Source organism: Scyliorhinus canicula, chromosome 3, assembly GCF_902713615.1.
Source record: "Scyliorhinus canicula chromosome 3, sScyCan1.1, whole genome shotgun sequence".
NCBI lineage: Eukaryota > Metazoa > Chordata > Chondrichthyes > Carcharhiniformes > Scyliorhinidae > Scyliorhinus > Scyliorhinus canicula.
Genome location: NC_052148.1, coordinates 136,408,941 through 136,423,619, shown reverse-complemented (window position 1 = coordinate 136,423,619; position 14,679 = coordinate 136,408,941). Strand labels below are relative to the sequence as shown.

The 14,679-nt window shown below is 46.5% G+C and overlaps 1 protein-coding gene across 6 annotated transcripts in view; it reads left to right on the top strand.

The window, feature by feature from the left end:
* tbc1d1 (TBC1 (tre-2/USP6, BUB2, cdc16) domain family, member 1) overlaps positions 1 to 14,679 on the top strand; it is a 352,836-nt gene that overhangs the window by 192,091 nt on the left and 146,066 nt on the right. For 4 of the 6 annotated variants that reach the window (XM_038791424.1, XM_038791423.1, XM_038791428.1 and 1 more), the window contains exons 9-10: positions 7,819 to 7,905; positions 13,036 to 13,259. In XM_038791424.1, the coding sequence (XP_038647352.1) occupies positions 7,819 to 7,905; positions 13,036 to 13,259 (311 nt within the window). Of the gene's footprint in view, positions 1 to 7,818; positions 7,906 to 13,035; positions 13,299 to 14,679 lie in introns of all 6 variants that reach the window. The other 2 variants (XM_038791429.1, XM_038791425.1) reach the window with 1 other exon arrangement.

Sequence of the window (14,679 nt, the reverse complement as noted above, 5' to 3'; positions counted from 1 at the left end):
AGTTACCAGGGCACCCAGGCTCGTACCTCTACAAGACGCCATCTCCATTCTTTTCCACCACCCCCCCCCCCACCCCCCCCCCCTCCCCCTCCTCCATCACCCATTTACGCACCATTGACACATTGGCCGCCCAATAGTACCCCAAAAGGTTGGGTAGCGCCAGCCTGCCTCTATCCCTCCCTCGCTCCAGGAAAACCTTCCTCACTCTCGGAGTCCCATGCACCCACACGAAGCTCAAAATACTGCTAGTCACCCTCCTAAAGAAGGCCCTGGGGATGAAGATGGGCAGGCACTGAAAGAGGAACAAGAACCTCGGAAGCACCGTCATTTTGACGGACTACACCCTCCCCGCCAACGACAATGGCAGCATGTCCCACCTCTTGAACCCCTCCTCCATCTGATCCACAAGCCTGGTGAAATTATGCTTGTGAAGAGTCCCCCAGTCCCTGGCCACCTGCACCCCCAGGTACCTAAAACTCTCCCCTGCCCTCCTAAGCGGGAGCCTACCAATTCCCTCCTCCTGGTCCCCAGGGTGCACCACAAACACCTCACTCTTGCCTAGATTTAGTTTATAGCCTGAAAAAGTCCCAAACTCAGCTAGCAGCTCCATCACCCCCGGCATCCCTCCCACCGGGTCCGCCACATACAGTAGCAGGTCATCGGCATACAACAACACCCTATGTTCCTCCCCACCCCGCACCAAACCCCTCCACCTCCCTGAATCCCTCAACGCCATCGCCAACGACTCGATTAGAGATTAGATTAGAGAAATACAGCACAGAACAGGCCCTTCGGCCCACGATGTTGCGCCGAACTTTTGTCCTAGGTTAATCATAGAATTTTGGACAATTTTTCATGGCCAATCCACCCAACCTGCACATCTTTGGACTGTGGGAGGAAACCGGAGTACCCGGAGGAAACCCACGCAGTCACGGGGAGGATGTGCAGACTCCACACAGACAGTGACCCAAGTCGAAATCGAACTTGGGACCCTGGAGCTGTGAAGCAATTGTGCTATCCACAATGCTACCGTGCTGCCCTTAAGAAGTTAACCTACACTCCCTTATTCTACCCTAATCCAAGTACCTATCCAATAGCCGCTTGAAGGTCCATAAATTTTCCGACTCAACTACTACCACAGGCAGTGCATTCCATGCCCCCACTACTCTCTGGGTAAAGAACCTACCTCTGACATCCCCTCTATATCTCCCACCATTTATCTTAAATTTATGTCCCCTTGTAATGGTGTGTTCCACCCGGGGAAAAAGTCTCTGACTGTCTACTCTATCTATTCCCCTGATCATCTTATAAGCCTCTATCAAGTCGCCCCTCATCCTTCTCCGTTCTAATGAGAAAAGGCCTAGCACCCTCAACCTTTCCTCGTATGACCTACTCTCCATTCCAGGCAACATCCTGGTAAATCTCCTTTGCACCTTTTCCAAAGCTTCCACATCCTTCCTAAAATGAGGTGACCAGAACTGCACACAGTACTCCAAATGTGGCCTGACCAAGGTTTTGTACAGCTGCATCATCACCTCACGGCTCTTAAATTCAATCCCTCTGCTAATGAACGCTAGCACACCATAGGCCTTCTTCACAGCTCTATCCACTTGAGTGGCAACTTTCAAAGAACTATGAACATAGACCCCAAGATCTCTCTGCTCCTCCACATTGCCAAGAACCCTACCATTAACCCTGTATTCCGCATTCAGATTTGTCCTTCCAAAATGGACAACCTCACACTTGTCAGGGTTAAACTCCATCTGCCACTTCTCAGCCCAGCTCTGCATTCTATCTATGTCTCTTTGAAGCCAACAATAGCCCTCCTCACTATCCACAACTCCACCAATCTTCGTATCATCTGCAAATTTACTGACCCACCCTTCAACTCCCTCATCCAAGTCGTTAATGAAAATCACAAACAGCAGAGGACCCAGAACTGATCCCTGCGGTACGCCACTGATAACTGCAATTGCCAATGCAAACAACAAGGGGGACAGGGGGCAACCCTGCCTGGTCCCTCGGTAAAGCCGGAAGTACTCCGACCTCCTCCCTTTCGTGGCCACACACACCATCGGGGCCTCATATAGCAGCCTCACCCATCTAATAAACCCTTCACCAAATCCAAAACCTGTGACTTTAATTCTTAACAGTAATTTTCTCACTGAAAAAGACGGAGATAACGAACAGATACAAAGCAATGGATCTAATGTAACTTGTCCGTCTGTCAGTTTTGCTTCATTTGAGTCAGACCTTTCTAAACAAGCTTTTTGAGAAAGACTTTTGAGAACTTTTAACAGCACAGGCACTGATTGGGCAAAACAAAATTGTGTAATAGTGCCACCTACAGGAATTGAATGAGTCATTCAACACAATCATTGACACAACACTCTTTTGGGGAGCATTCCATAGTGAAGTATTCAGACTTTGGCAGGCACAGTGCTTAATTAATACAATATCTCTTTCGCCTTTGAAAAATCTGCTATACCATAAGCTGGTAAATATTGATTTAAGTTAATGAGCATGAAAACACTCATGGCAGTAACGCTGGCATGAATTGACTGGTCATTGTGGTGAACTGCATTTCATCAGAAGCTTTTAAGTTAGCAATTACACTAAGTGTGACAGCTGTCTCTAAAATGTGTCGGTTCGACAAGAAGTGAAAAAGCTTTCAACTCGAACTTCAATTTTCCCACTGGCCCCCTTGCCGTCTCCAACTTTTCCCCTGTTTCATACTTTCCTCTTATGCTTCTGTTGGCTTCTGTACTTAATTTAAAAATATAGGATAGGCTTTAATGTTGGCGATGTTGTCTCAACCTCACTGGTTGTAAAACTGGTGGGAACCACGCATTGCATGTGTTTGGCTGCCTGACCTGACAAGAGTCTCGCAGGCACTTAACTAGCTAGCATGGGGCCTTCCCTGGGATTTAGCACCCTGGGAAGAAATCACCCACTGAAAGGTGCTGGCCAATTAGAGGCCTGCAACTCACCTGAAGCAATAGCAGCTGCCGTAATGCAGCAGAGACTTCATCAAGGATCATCGTTGGATCCCTGGAGACAGGTGGCGGCAGGATGGTGGTCGTGGGTTGCTAGAGGGGGAGGGCAGACGACTTGGAGTTAAGGACATGAGGGCAATTTGTGCCCCCCCCCCCCCCCCCCACATGAGAAAGCCGTGTGACTCCCAGTTAATCCCTGAGGCACTACCACATTCTGGTGGATTTAGGGATACTTGGGGTCAATTAACTCCTGAGCCTAATTCACATGCTGATGTGAGCAGGCTGGATTCCAGCATTGTTCCCTTCCCACATCTGAATTAATCAGGGGCGGTTTTCTTGCCACTGGCAGACCAACTCACAGATTCTCCTTCGATTAAGTGGGTTTGACCACCATGCTTCCAGCCAAAAAGCTGGGATTATATTCCGTGTGTAGGGCATGGTTTTCCCACCTCATTGCACTCTGCACCGATCCCGTTGCACTGAGGAGTATCGCGGGAGAAGCCCAAAACAGGCTTTGCAGCAGGTGCCAAACCACCCGCAAGTCACCCAATTTTCACAATCTGGATCGTGCGCTTGCTGGGCGTCAGTCAGGTAATAATATTTAAATTAATCATTAGGCTCAGTTAAATATGTGCAGCTGGCTGCATTCTCCTGGCTCTCGGGAGTCACCGGCTGCACCGACGAGACTTCACCCGGGCGCCAATTAGTACAGGTCTCCGCAAGTGGAGACCAGGCACGTTGGCCAATCTGGGGTCTTGGATGCCTTTGGAGCCCACGGGGTGGTCATGGACAGGGCAGGGTCATGCCTTGGCAGTGTCCCTAGCATCTGGGCAATCTGCAGTGCCAATGGGTGGGACCTGAAGGGGGCCATGCCCATGAAATGGGGATATGGGGGGGGGGGGGGGGGACGGGTAAGGAACGAGCACCATAAAGTTTGGAGAGGGGAAGGAAGGGGAATAAATGTTGGGGAGCCCTCAGCGATCCCGTAGAGGAGGGTAGGGGAGGGTGGGAGATGCCTTGATGCCCACAGGATGGATGCGTGTGGGCATCCCATGCAAGGTGTGGGTGGTGGAGCTGGCTCCCACTAACTTTTACTGATTGGGGTGGAGGTTGCCCCTTGGGTGTCGAGGATTGGGGGTGTTGCCCATGTAAACTGGGGGGTCGCAGTGTCCGTGGGTGGTGTGTGTGCGGATTGTCAAGCTCACTTCAGGATTGGGGAACCCTTTCTAAATGGCGCCCCGATCACAGAGGAGTTGGTCTGGCCGACAGGTTTAGGACGCCACTGCAGAAAGAATTTCTAAATTGACCAGTGAGAAACTCCCCAAGCCCCCCCAAAATTACTAAGTACGCGATCAAAAGGCCTGACTTGGGGTGTGACGCGGCCGGTAAATCCCGCGAGAGGGGGACTTCAGTGGTGGCAATATGCTGAGCGGTCACATGAAACCTGGCTCTCCCTTGGGCCCTTTTTAACCTGTAAATTGGACACCAAAGTAAAAAAGTAAACTACCCTCACCCTAAACTAACAATCATCCAAGGAAATTCCTTCGAACCAGCCAGGGAGCTGGAAAACCAGTAAAAGTTGGGAGAGGAAGATCCAGACCTCCAGTGGTTCTTGTAAATATATACGTCCCTAACTGGGACGCTGCCGACTTCATTAAAAAAACCATGGCGGAGATCCCTGACCTAGATTCACACCGACTGATCATGGGGGGAGACTTCAACTGTGTACAGGGCCCAATGACGGACAAATCCTCCCCCAGATCAGGAAAACAATCAGCAATGGCAAAGGATCAACTATCTGAGGGAGATGGAGTTCTCCTTCTCCCAAGTCTGAATTATATTCCTGTATCGACATCTTTGTAGTTGGCAAATTGGTGTTTCCATGGGTTGTTGAGCAGAATACTCTGCAACAGTAATCTCTGACTATGCTCCTCACTATGTGTGTGTGCGAGGTTGGAGATGTGCCTGGCCCAGTACCCCCCCATGAAGGCTGGACAAAGCCCTCCTCACCAATGAGACATTCTGCAAAAGAATATCACAGGCCATCGGCGGATATGTAACCTGCAACCAAATCACCCTCCACAATCTGTGAGGCACTGAAGGCAGTGATAAGGGGGGAAATAATAGCATACAGGCAATCAAGGAAAGGAAGGAGAGGGAGGTGAGGCAATGGCTGATTGACTCCATATTGGAGGTGGATTGGTGGTACTCCACGGCCCCGACGGTGGAATTACTGGCGGAAAGGAAAAAAACCACAACTGGAGTTTGACCTGCTCTCCACCGGGAAAGTAGTGAACCACCTCCGTCAGACACAGGGGACTTTTTTTTGCACATGCAGACAAGGCCAGCCGCCTACTGGCACACCCAGCTGAGAAAGCAGGCAGCCACGAGGGAGATAGGACAGGAACGGCAAACTGGTCATAGTGCCAGACTGAATCAGTGAGACCTTTGCGACTTTCTACCCAGAGCTGTATACCTCCGAGCCCCTGGACAGGGACTCGAGCATGAAGCGGTTCCTCAATTGGTTGGACATATCAGCTGTGGGGGAGGAAATTCCTCAAATTGGACAAGCAAAATTCACCATCAGAGGATCGGAGACACATGGAAGCAATTTACCAACATGTCCGCAAACACCCTGCTGGTATGTTTTAATACAATGGGTCCATGTTATTATCATGCATGTAAATAGTTAAACAGTACAGATGTGGTAACTAATTAGGAGCCCCATAGCTGTATATATTTTTTTTATGTTTTCAAACCTGATTAATTTGTTTTCCCTTTCATTGTTTTATTCTTCTGTTTGTTGTAATTCTGTCACAATGAAATGCAAAAACCAATAAAAAATCACGAGATTTACCCAGCTTACCATGGTGGGGTCCTAATTTTGTGTATATATAAGTATGCAGTTAGGCACACTTAAATATGTCTCAGCCTGAGCTAACCAGCGTCTGGGATCGAATCCCCTCGCCGAAGAGCCGGGTGCCGTTTAACACGGGTGTCCACAAACTGGGACCAGGCATAACGGCACTTGAGGAGGTCTCCCAGGAGATCGGAGGCCCTTGCATGGTCGTCCTTTGGGCAGGGTGGCACCCTGGCACTGTTGAAGCTGGTTTGCTGGCTCAAAGACCCCCCCCCCCCACTTGAGGGGTTGGGGGGATCCGGGGGTCATGTTCTGGGATCGAGAGATCGGGTTGTCATTTATAAATGGCGCCTGACCTCTTCCTGCACTGATGAGTGGCACTCAAAAAAATAACACAGTCCTGCTCGTTAGCGGAGTTGTTCTCGTTGTTACAAGCACTGGGGAACACCCCATTAGGCCTACCCACAACAGGACTATGTTTTTTTTTGTTGAATGACATCCCAAGTGAATCGCACCCGTAATCTGATCTAGGTTGCGGATTTCTCCTTTGCTGCCTTTTGTTCATTTACGATTGGCTGACAACAAGGGGTTTATATATGGAGAGCTTATCCTTTATTTGCTTTTTAAAATATTCATCCATGGGATTGGGTGTGGCTGGCTAGGCCAGCATTTATTTCCCTTGAAAAGGTGTTGATGAGCTGGCTTCTTGAATAATTGATGTCCACGTGCTGTAGCTACACCTGCAGTGCTGTGAGGGAGGAAATTTCAGGATTTTGATCCAGCGATACATATCAAGTCAGAATTGCTTAGCGGTGAACTTCTAGATGGTGAGGTTGCCAGGTATCTGCTGCCCTTGTCCTTCCAGATGATAGCTGTTGTGGGTTTAGGAGGTGCTGTTTAAGCAGCTTTGGCGAGTTCCTGCAGTGCACCTTGTAGATGGAACACACGGCTGCCACTGTGCGTCGGTGGTGGAGGGATTGTGGAATGGGTACTAATCAAGTGGGTTTGATCTGTCCAGCTTCTCGAGTGTTGTTGGAGCTGCACTCATCCAGGCAAGTGGGGAGGGCAGCTTGGTGGCGCACTGGTAGCACTGCAGTCTCACGGCGCCGAGGTCCCAGGTTCGATCCCGGCTCTGGGTCACTGTCTGAGTGGAGTTTGCACATTCTCCCCGTGTTTGCGTGGATTTCGCCCCACAACCCAAAGATGTGGAAGGTAAGTGGATTGAACACACTAAATTGCCCCTTAATTGGAAAAAATTAATTGGGTACTCTAAAATGTAAAGAAAAATCCCCCCAAAAAAATCCAGGCAAGCGGAGAATATTCCTACCTTTTATGGATGGTGGACAGGCTTTAGGGGGTCAGAAAGTGTGTGACTCGCCACAGGCTTGCTAAATTTTTGCTTGTTCTTCAATTCCGTCACACCCTATTCACGGTTGCTACCTAGCAGAGTGCTATGTTCCTGTTTAGCACTCTGGCTCATCAGTGGTTGATACTGCATCGTGCAGATAATTGAACATGACCATCAGTTTCCAAAGATGGTTGAGACTATTCATTGCTTTATGGTGGCATCTTTTCCTGGAAGCCAAGTGGCAATAATTCCTTCCTTTCCGAGATCCAGCTTGAAAGAAGCCTCTTTGTTATCTTTGTTCAGATCATTCGGTGGCAGATGTATGAGTGAGCCTTTTCTATTTCCTGTAAGTGTGGAGGGGTTCGTGGCCATTGTTTAATGATGTCCTCTGGTGGGATGGTCAGAATAAAGCACTCTTCTGCAGGAGTATGAACCTAATGTGCTCTTCCCATGACAAAATGGCTCGTCCGTAATCTCCATGTAATACACGGCTTGTTATTTTGAGCATTGTGCAGAATTACAGATTTTTATGAAGTTCTACTTAACCGGAGACAGATTTATGCCAATTCTTTTTAGAATTTCTGTTGTAATGACTTTGCATTTTGCCCTTGCAGGGAGGGTCTAGGCTCAAAAGCCAAGCAAGCGCTGAAAGTACAGTGTCAGAAAATACATTGAGTTTATCAAGTTCTGACATATCCAAGGTGAGTTATCTGCTCATAAAACTATGTCACATGGATTTGGATACTTGGTTGACTTACTGATGTACTCTCCATCATTGAAAAATATAATGTAAGATATAACACAATTTATACAGTAACTTCCCAGGAGTAATGTGCATAGCTGAAACTATAAATAAAACTTAGAACACAGCCCTTAATGAAGATGTTTTGATATCAATATTGGCTGATCTATAATAATCAAGTAGAACGAACAGCTGCTGCAATAAAAGTAAGCATTTTATGTGAATCGCTTTGGTTAGCAACACTAGTTGTACTATAACTTTTTTTTTAACTGCATGGACTGCCCACTATGTTAAAAGATCGAAATCCAGCGTGGCACGGTGGCGCAGTGGCTAATATTGCTGCCTCACGGCGCTGAGGATCCGAGTTCGATCCCGGCTCCGGGTCACTGTCCGTTTGGAATTTGCACATTTTCCCTTGTCTGCGTGGGTCTCACCCCCACAACCCAAACAGTGTGCAGGATCGGTGGATTGGCCACGCTAAATTGCCCCTCAGTTCGAAAAAAAAAAGAATTGGGTACTTTAAATTTATTTTTTAAAAAGATGGAAATCCAGTCAATTGTTTTTGCCCAGACTAGATATATTTATAATTGCACAGAGCAATGCAACAACTTTCATTCATTTAGCACCCCTAATGTTGCAAATGTCCCAAGATACTTCACAGAGACATATGGAAAATGGATGCCTTGCCAAGGCAGGAGAGATTGCGGGCGAGGGGGGTGGCGTGGAATGGATGGGTTTGGTTAAGATAGTCAGCAGATAATCAACATTTTAAACCATCTGAAATTGTAGTCCTTTTCAGGATCCATTAACCAGGACTACAACCTTATTTGTTTTTTCTCCTTGGGAAACCTTGTCTCGGAAATGACCATCATGTGGAAACAGATGGTTCAAATAGAGAAGTTGAAAATGCCAGCAGGCCTTTTTATTATTCCAAAACGTTTGGAACATTTTGTTTCAACGTAATCCTGCATTATTCATTCGGAATTGTATTATTAATCATCTCTTGAACTTATTCCCATTAAACTGTTGACCGCCGATGTTTCCCTCTTATCCTCCATGTCATCTGATATTGTTGACGGTTCCCACTCATTGGATCCCCTTCCTCTTCAAATCTACTGTCATCACCCCCTCAAGACTATAGGCCCCTCTGTCCTTGCAAACTACCGTCCAATTCCATACTCCCTTTTCTTTCCCGTGTCCCTGAATGTGCTGTTGCCTTCCAAATTCCTGCCCAGTTTTCTGCAGCTCCATGTTTAAAACATTCCAATCTGGTTTTCATTCCAGCCACAGAAGTGAGATGGTCCTTAAAAGAAAAAGTCAGAAATGACATCCTATATAACTGTGACAATGGTAAGCTATCTCTCCTTGTCCTCCTTGACCTGTCAGCAGCTATTGACATGGTTGACCAAACCATTACCCTTTCCGTTTGTTGTCCAGCTGGGTAAAACTGCTCTGACCTTGGTCAAATTTTAACTATCCAATGGAAGGCAGCGAATACCTGGAGTGGTGTCTCTTCCCACTGCTACAACAGTTATCTCTGGCTTCCCCAAGCGTCTAACTTTGGCCTCTTCCTATTTCTCATCTTCATACTGTCCCTTGGCAACATCATTCAAAAACACATTGGGTTCCACAAGAGCACTGATGACCCCGAACTCTACCTCACTACCACCTCTCTGCCCATCCACTCCTTCTGATTGGCCAGACTGCTCATCCAAAATCCAGTACTGATTGAACAGAGATTTCCTTCAATGAAATAAAGGGAAGGCCAGGGCCCTACGTCTGTGGCCCCTGCCGCAAACTCCACTAACTTGCCACTGACTGTTTTTCTGCCTGGCGGTGGCTGAACCTGATCTTGCAAACCTGCCATTGAATTGACTCTGCGAAGAGCTTCTGATCATCCATCACACACAACTGCTTCTTCTATTTCTGTAACATCATCCATCTCTGACCCTGCCTCGGGTCCTCCACTGCTGAAACTCTCATCCAGGCCGTTGTTACCTCTGAACCCAACTAATTTGGTGCTCTCCTAGCCAGCCTCCCGTTTTCTACCCTCCTTAAAGCATCGGAAACTGCTGCCAGAATGCTGAACTTAAACTATGTCCTGTTCACCCATTACCTTTTGTGTTTGCTGTTGGTTCCTGGTTATAACATTTTCAAATTCCATAGTTCTATAAGCTCCTCCAGTCCTGCAGACATCTAGGGTTCTGCACTCCAATTCCTGCCTCTTTTGCATCCCCAATTTTGATTGTTTCACCATTTGTGCCTGTGCCTTCAACATCCATGGCCCTAAACAGTGGAATCACCACCTCTTCACACCTCTAGCTCTTTATTTCCCCTTTAAAATGCTCCTTAAAATCTACCTCTTAGAATCCATACAGTGCAGAAGGAGGCCATTTGGTCCATCAAATCTGCACCGACCCTCTAAAAGAGCACCCTGCCTAGGCCCACTACCCCACCCTAGCACTGTAACCCCACCCTTCCTTTAGACACTAGCAATTTTGCAAGGCCAATCCACCTAACCTGCATACCTTTGTACTGTGGGAGAAAACCGGAACACCTGGAGCAAACCCACACTTAGCTAAGATTGTGGTCATCTAATTTCCCGTACGTGGCCCGTTGTCAAATGTTGTTTCATGATTCTCTTGTCAGTTTTTTGGGCCATATAAAAATGGAAGTTGTTTTAATCAATTTTATCATTCGGGCAGATCTCATATTTCAAGTTCACAATATTGGGCCGTCTGGTGAGTTGATGGCTTTTGGTGCTAACTTATATTTCAAACAATTTAGCATCAAATAATGTTGCAGGTTTATGTGAATCGTAGAATCCCTACAGTCCATTTGGCCCATCCGTGCCCTATACCAATAACCCCTCAACCTAACCTACACATTTTGGACTGGGGGAGGAAACTGGAGCACCCGGAGGAAACCCATTCAGACACGGGGAGAATGTGCAAAATCCATACAGACAGTCACTCAAGGTCAGAATTGAACCCGGGGCCCTGGCGCTGTGAGGCAGCAGTGCTGACCACTGTGCCACCATGCTGCCCCACATTACAAACCCATTACAAATCAACATTACAAAAACCATTAAAAAAATTGTAGGTGCAGTGGGCCTAGTTGAAAGTCATCTATCCTAAAACCCAAATTTATCTCTAACTGTTCCACTTGCAATAATATTGATTCTATTCAGAAGGCAGCTAACATTTCGCTTGATAAATTCACAATGTACTTACTTATCCAAAATTTCATATTTAAAAATATAAATTGAAATTGAGTAGTTGGAAGTAAGATGGGCATCTCTTTTGATCATGCTAACCGCACTCTGATCTCTCTTGTGGGGCTTGTTTTGTTTTAGAGTGTACTAAATTGTAAATGATGAAGATCTCTTATCTTTAATAGCTGGAGTCATGGTTTGCAGGATGTCCCTTGGGATTTTGATTAAGTGTAATGATCCTTTGGCACATTGCCCATGGAAAGTTTTAACACTATGGATTTTCCTCAGTCCATTGATGTTTGGCTATTGGTGTGGAGATCTACAGCTTCTGAAGCGAATACAGCTGTGTCAGGAGGCAGAGGTATACAGGTGTGAGGGAAATGGTGAGAACAACCTGCAGAATAAGCCTCTAAAACATGCACAAAGAGGGCGAGGGGACTGAGCAAAGTGAAAGGAGAAACTGGTGCAAAGTTTTTTTCCAAAGCTGTCACCATCAAGGAGGAAGGTGTAGGATGTTGGCAGTGAGAGAGCTTGAATATTGCTGCTGTTAGATCTAAAGTCTGGACTCTGAAACTTCAGAGGCTCCACCTGCCAGTGGAGGTGTGTAGTTGCAGGCGTGACTTTGTGTCTGTGGTGATGATGTCCAAATAGTGCATGGCATAAATGTAATATATTGTGATATAGATGTCGATTTGGATTGGTGGAAAAACACTAAACAGCATTATCATAATCCTCTAATACATGGGGTTGTGTCCTCAAACATGAGCTGTGAGGGAGTTTAAACATTTGTAATGCTCGTTAGGAAACTGGTCAGCACTGCCTCACAGCGCCAGGGACAAAGGTTCAATTCCAGCCTCGGGTCACTGTCTGTGTGGAGTTTGCACTTTCTCCTGTGTCTGCGTAGGTTTCCTCCGGGTGCTCCAGTTTCCACCCATGGTCCAAAGATGTGCAGGTTAGATGAGATTACAGGGATAGAGTAGGGGAGTGGATCTATGTAGGGTGCTCTTTCAGAGGGCTGGTGCAGTATCGATGGTCTATCACAGGAATTGGAGACAGTTAATTTGAGCCCATGAAGTAAAGGCATAGCGAATGTGCAGAACCGTTTGAATTGGATTCTAAAATGTTTTGATTTTGATCAGTGCTTCATCCAAAGGTTCAAGGCCAAAAGCCTAAGTGTGTTTTTGTCTTTGGCTTGCCTTATTTGGGAGAATTCTACAGGTTCCTTTTGAGCCATTTGATGGCGTGTCATTCCACCAACAACATTTTTCAGCCTTGGCCCATCATTACTTAGTTTTCCCCAATTAAACGGGCAACCGAGATTTCTGATCTGTGAAAAATCATTTTTTTTCCCCCTGTTATTGAAGAATTGTTTCAGAAAATACCTTTTGTGGCTTTGTAATACATGGGGCTGAATCCTCCGCCCCGCCACGCCACTTTTCAGCCTCGGCCCGTGGCGGGATTCTCCATTACGCCGGCCGGTCAATGGGACGCCCCATGCCGTCAGGAAATCCCTGGGCACCGGCAAAACGGAGAATCCAGCCCATGATCTCTGACGATGCAGTTTTGATAGCATTTACAGGGACAACAGCAATTCCCCGCTTTGAGTTGGTGTTTTATTTGCCCCCTCCAGTAACACATGAGGAGTGATGGTTATGGGGTGCACAGTACCCCAGACAAATGCTCTCCCAGCTGGAGATGGATGTGTGGTTCAGTGGGTGGGAGCCAGGGAGAACTAAAAGAAAAAGTAATCAAAATCACTTGGACAAGAAAAATAGTTCAACACTTTTTTAAAATACAAGAGAAGTGTGCCAACGAAGAGGTGGCTGGATAATGACCCTTTATTAATTGAAATGATTTACGCTTATGTCCACACAGAATGCATGTTTGGATGACAGTGATGACCAGGCACCGTCTATTAGTCCTATGAAGTCTCATGGTTCTACAGGAGATTTGTTGCAAGACCTAGATAACAGCATGGAATTACCTGAGCCAGTATTTAGACGACGGGCCAATACTTTCAGTTACATGCCTTCCAGTGTTGAACAGCCACAGCTGAAGATGGACGAGATGCCATCCTTTCCCAAGCCAAAACTGATGAGGTATCATTCAGTGAGCACAGACACACCACACAAGCAAAAGTAAGATTCGGTATACGTTACAGACAACATCCATATCCTCATAATCTTCATTTTTGATTTTGTATTTTATGAAAGTGACAATTTTTAGCTGAGAGTTATTATTGTTGTGTTCCTTAAGTTACCTAATACTTTGTAAAGAACAGACTCTATGATACATCAACTTAGTAATATTGTATTGTAAAACAGACCAAACAAAATCTTGAAATCTTCTCAAAGTATTCTATTCCTGTTTCCACCACAAGATGCCTGGGTTTCATTTTGACCCATCAATGTAGATGGACAGAATGAGCTGTTCAGTTCCTGTTCTTCTAAGGCACTTTTTGAGTGACATGGCAGGCAAAATTATTGTATTTATTCCCTTCTGCCCGATACAAACCTGGGTGCATTAAAGCTGGAATGATGTGAGGCATCACGAGGCGGCATGGCGGCACAATGGTTAGCACTGCTGCCTCAAAACGGCAGGGACATGGGTGACTGTCTGTGTGGAGCTTGCACTTTCTCCCTGTGTTTGTATGGGTTTCGTCCGGATGCTCGGTTTCCTCCCACAGTCCAAAGATGTGCAGGTTAGGTGGATTGGCCATGCTGATTTGCCCCTTAAAGGTGGGGTTGCAGGAATATGGCGGGAGGTTGGGCCTAGGTAGGGTGGTTTCTCGAAGAGTCGATGGGCTGAATGGCCTCCTTCTGCACTGTAGGGATTCTATGATACTATGATCAGCGTTCAATGAAATAATAGATTGTGATGTTCACAAATTGAGGTTTGGATTTTTTGTTCGCAACCACAGATTTTTGTTATGACCGACTTTCCGCGTTAGGAATAACTAAACCAGCCCATGAATTCTGTGCTGTGTGGCATTGACTTTGGTGGCTGCTCCTTCCTATTCATCATGACCTTTCTTTGCCAAGTATTTGCATGAGTTAAATCTTTCTTCAGCTGGACATAAAACAAGACAAAATTTTCACACTTAGCCATCTGCTCTAGTTCATTGACAGTGATCTAGTTACCGTACATTCAACTTCAACAAGATGTTCCACAACTTTGACATCATGCTTGATTGTGAACTGAACTAGGTTTCCTCTCCAGCACCAAGATGCCAATCTCCGTCTGTACAACATTACTTGCTTCCACCTCTACCTTCACCTCACCGCTGCTGAAACCCTAATCCATGGTTTTGCCATATTTTTGCTTCACAGTGCCAGGGACCCGAGTTCGATTCCCGGCTTGGGTCACTGTCTTTGAGGAGTCTGCATGTTCTCCCAGTGTCTGCGTGGGTTTCCTCCGGGTGCTCCAGTTTCCTCCCATAAGTCCTGAGGTTGTTAGGTGAATTGGACATTCTGAATTCTCCCTCAGTGTACCCAAACAGATGACGGAATGTGGCAATTA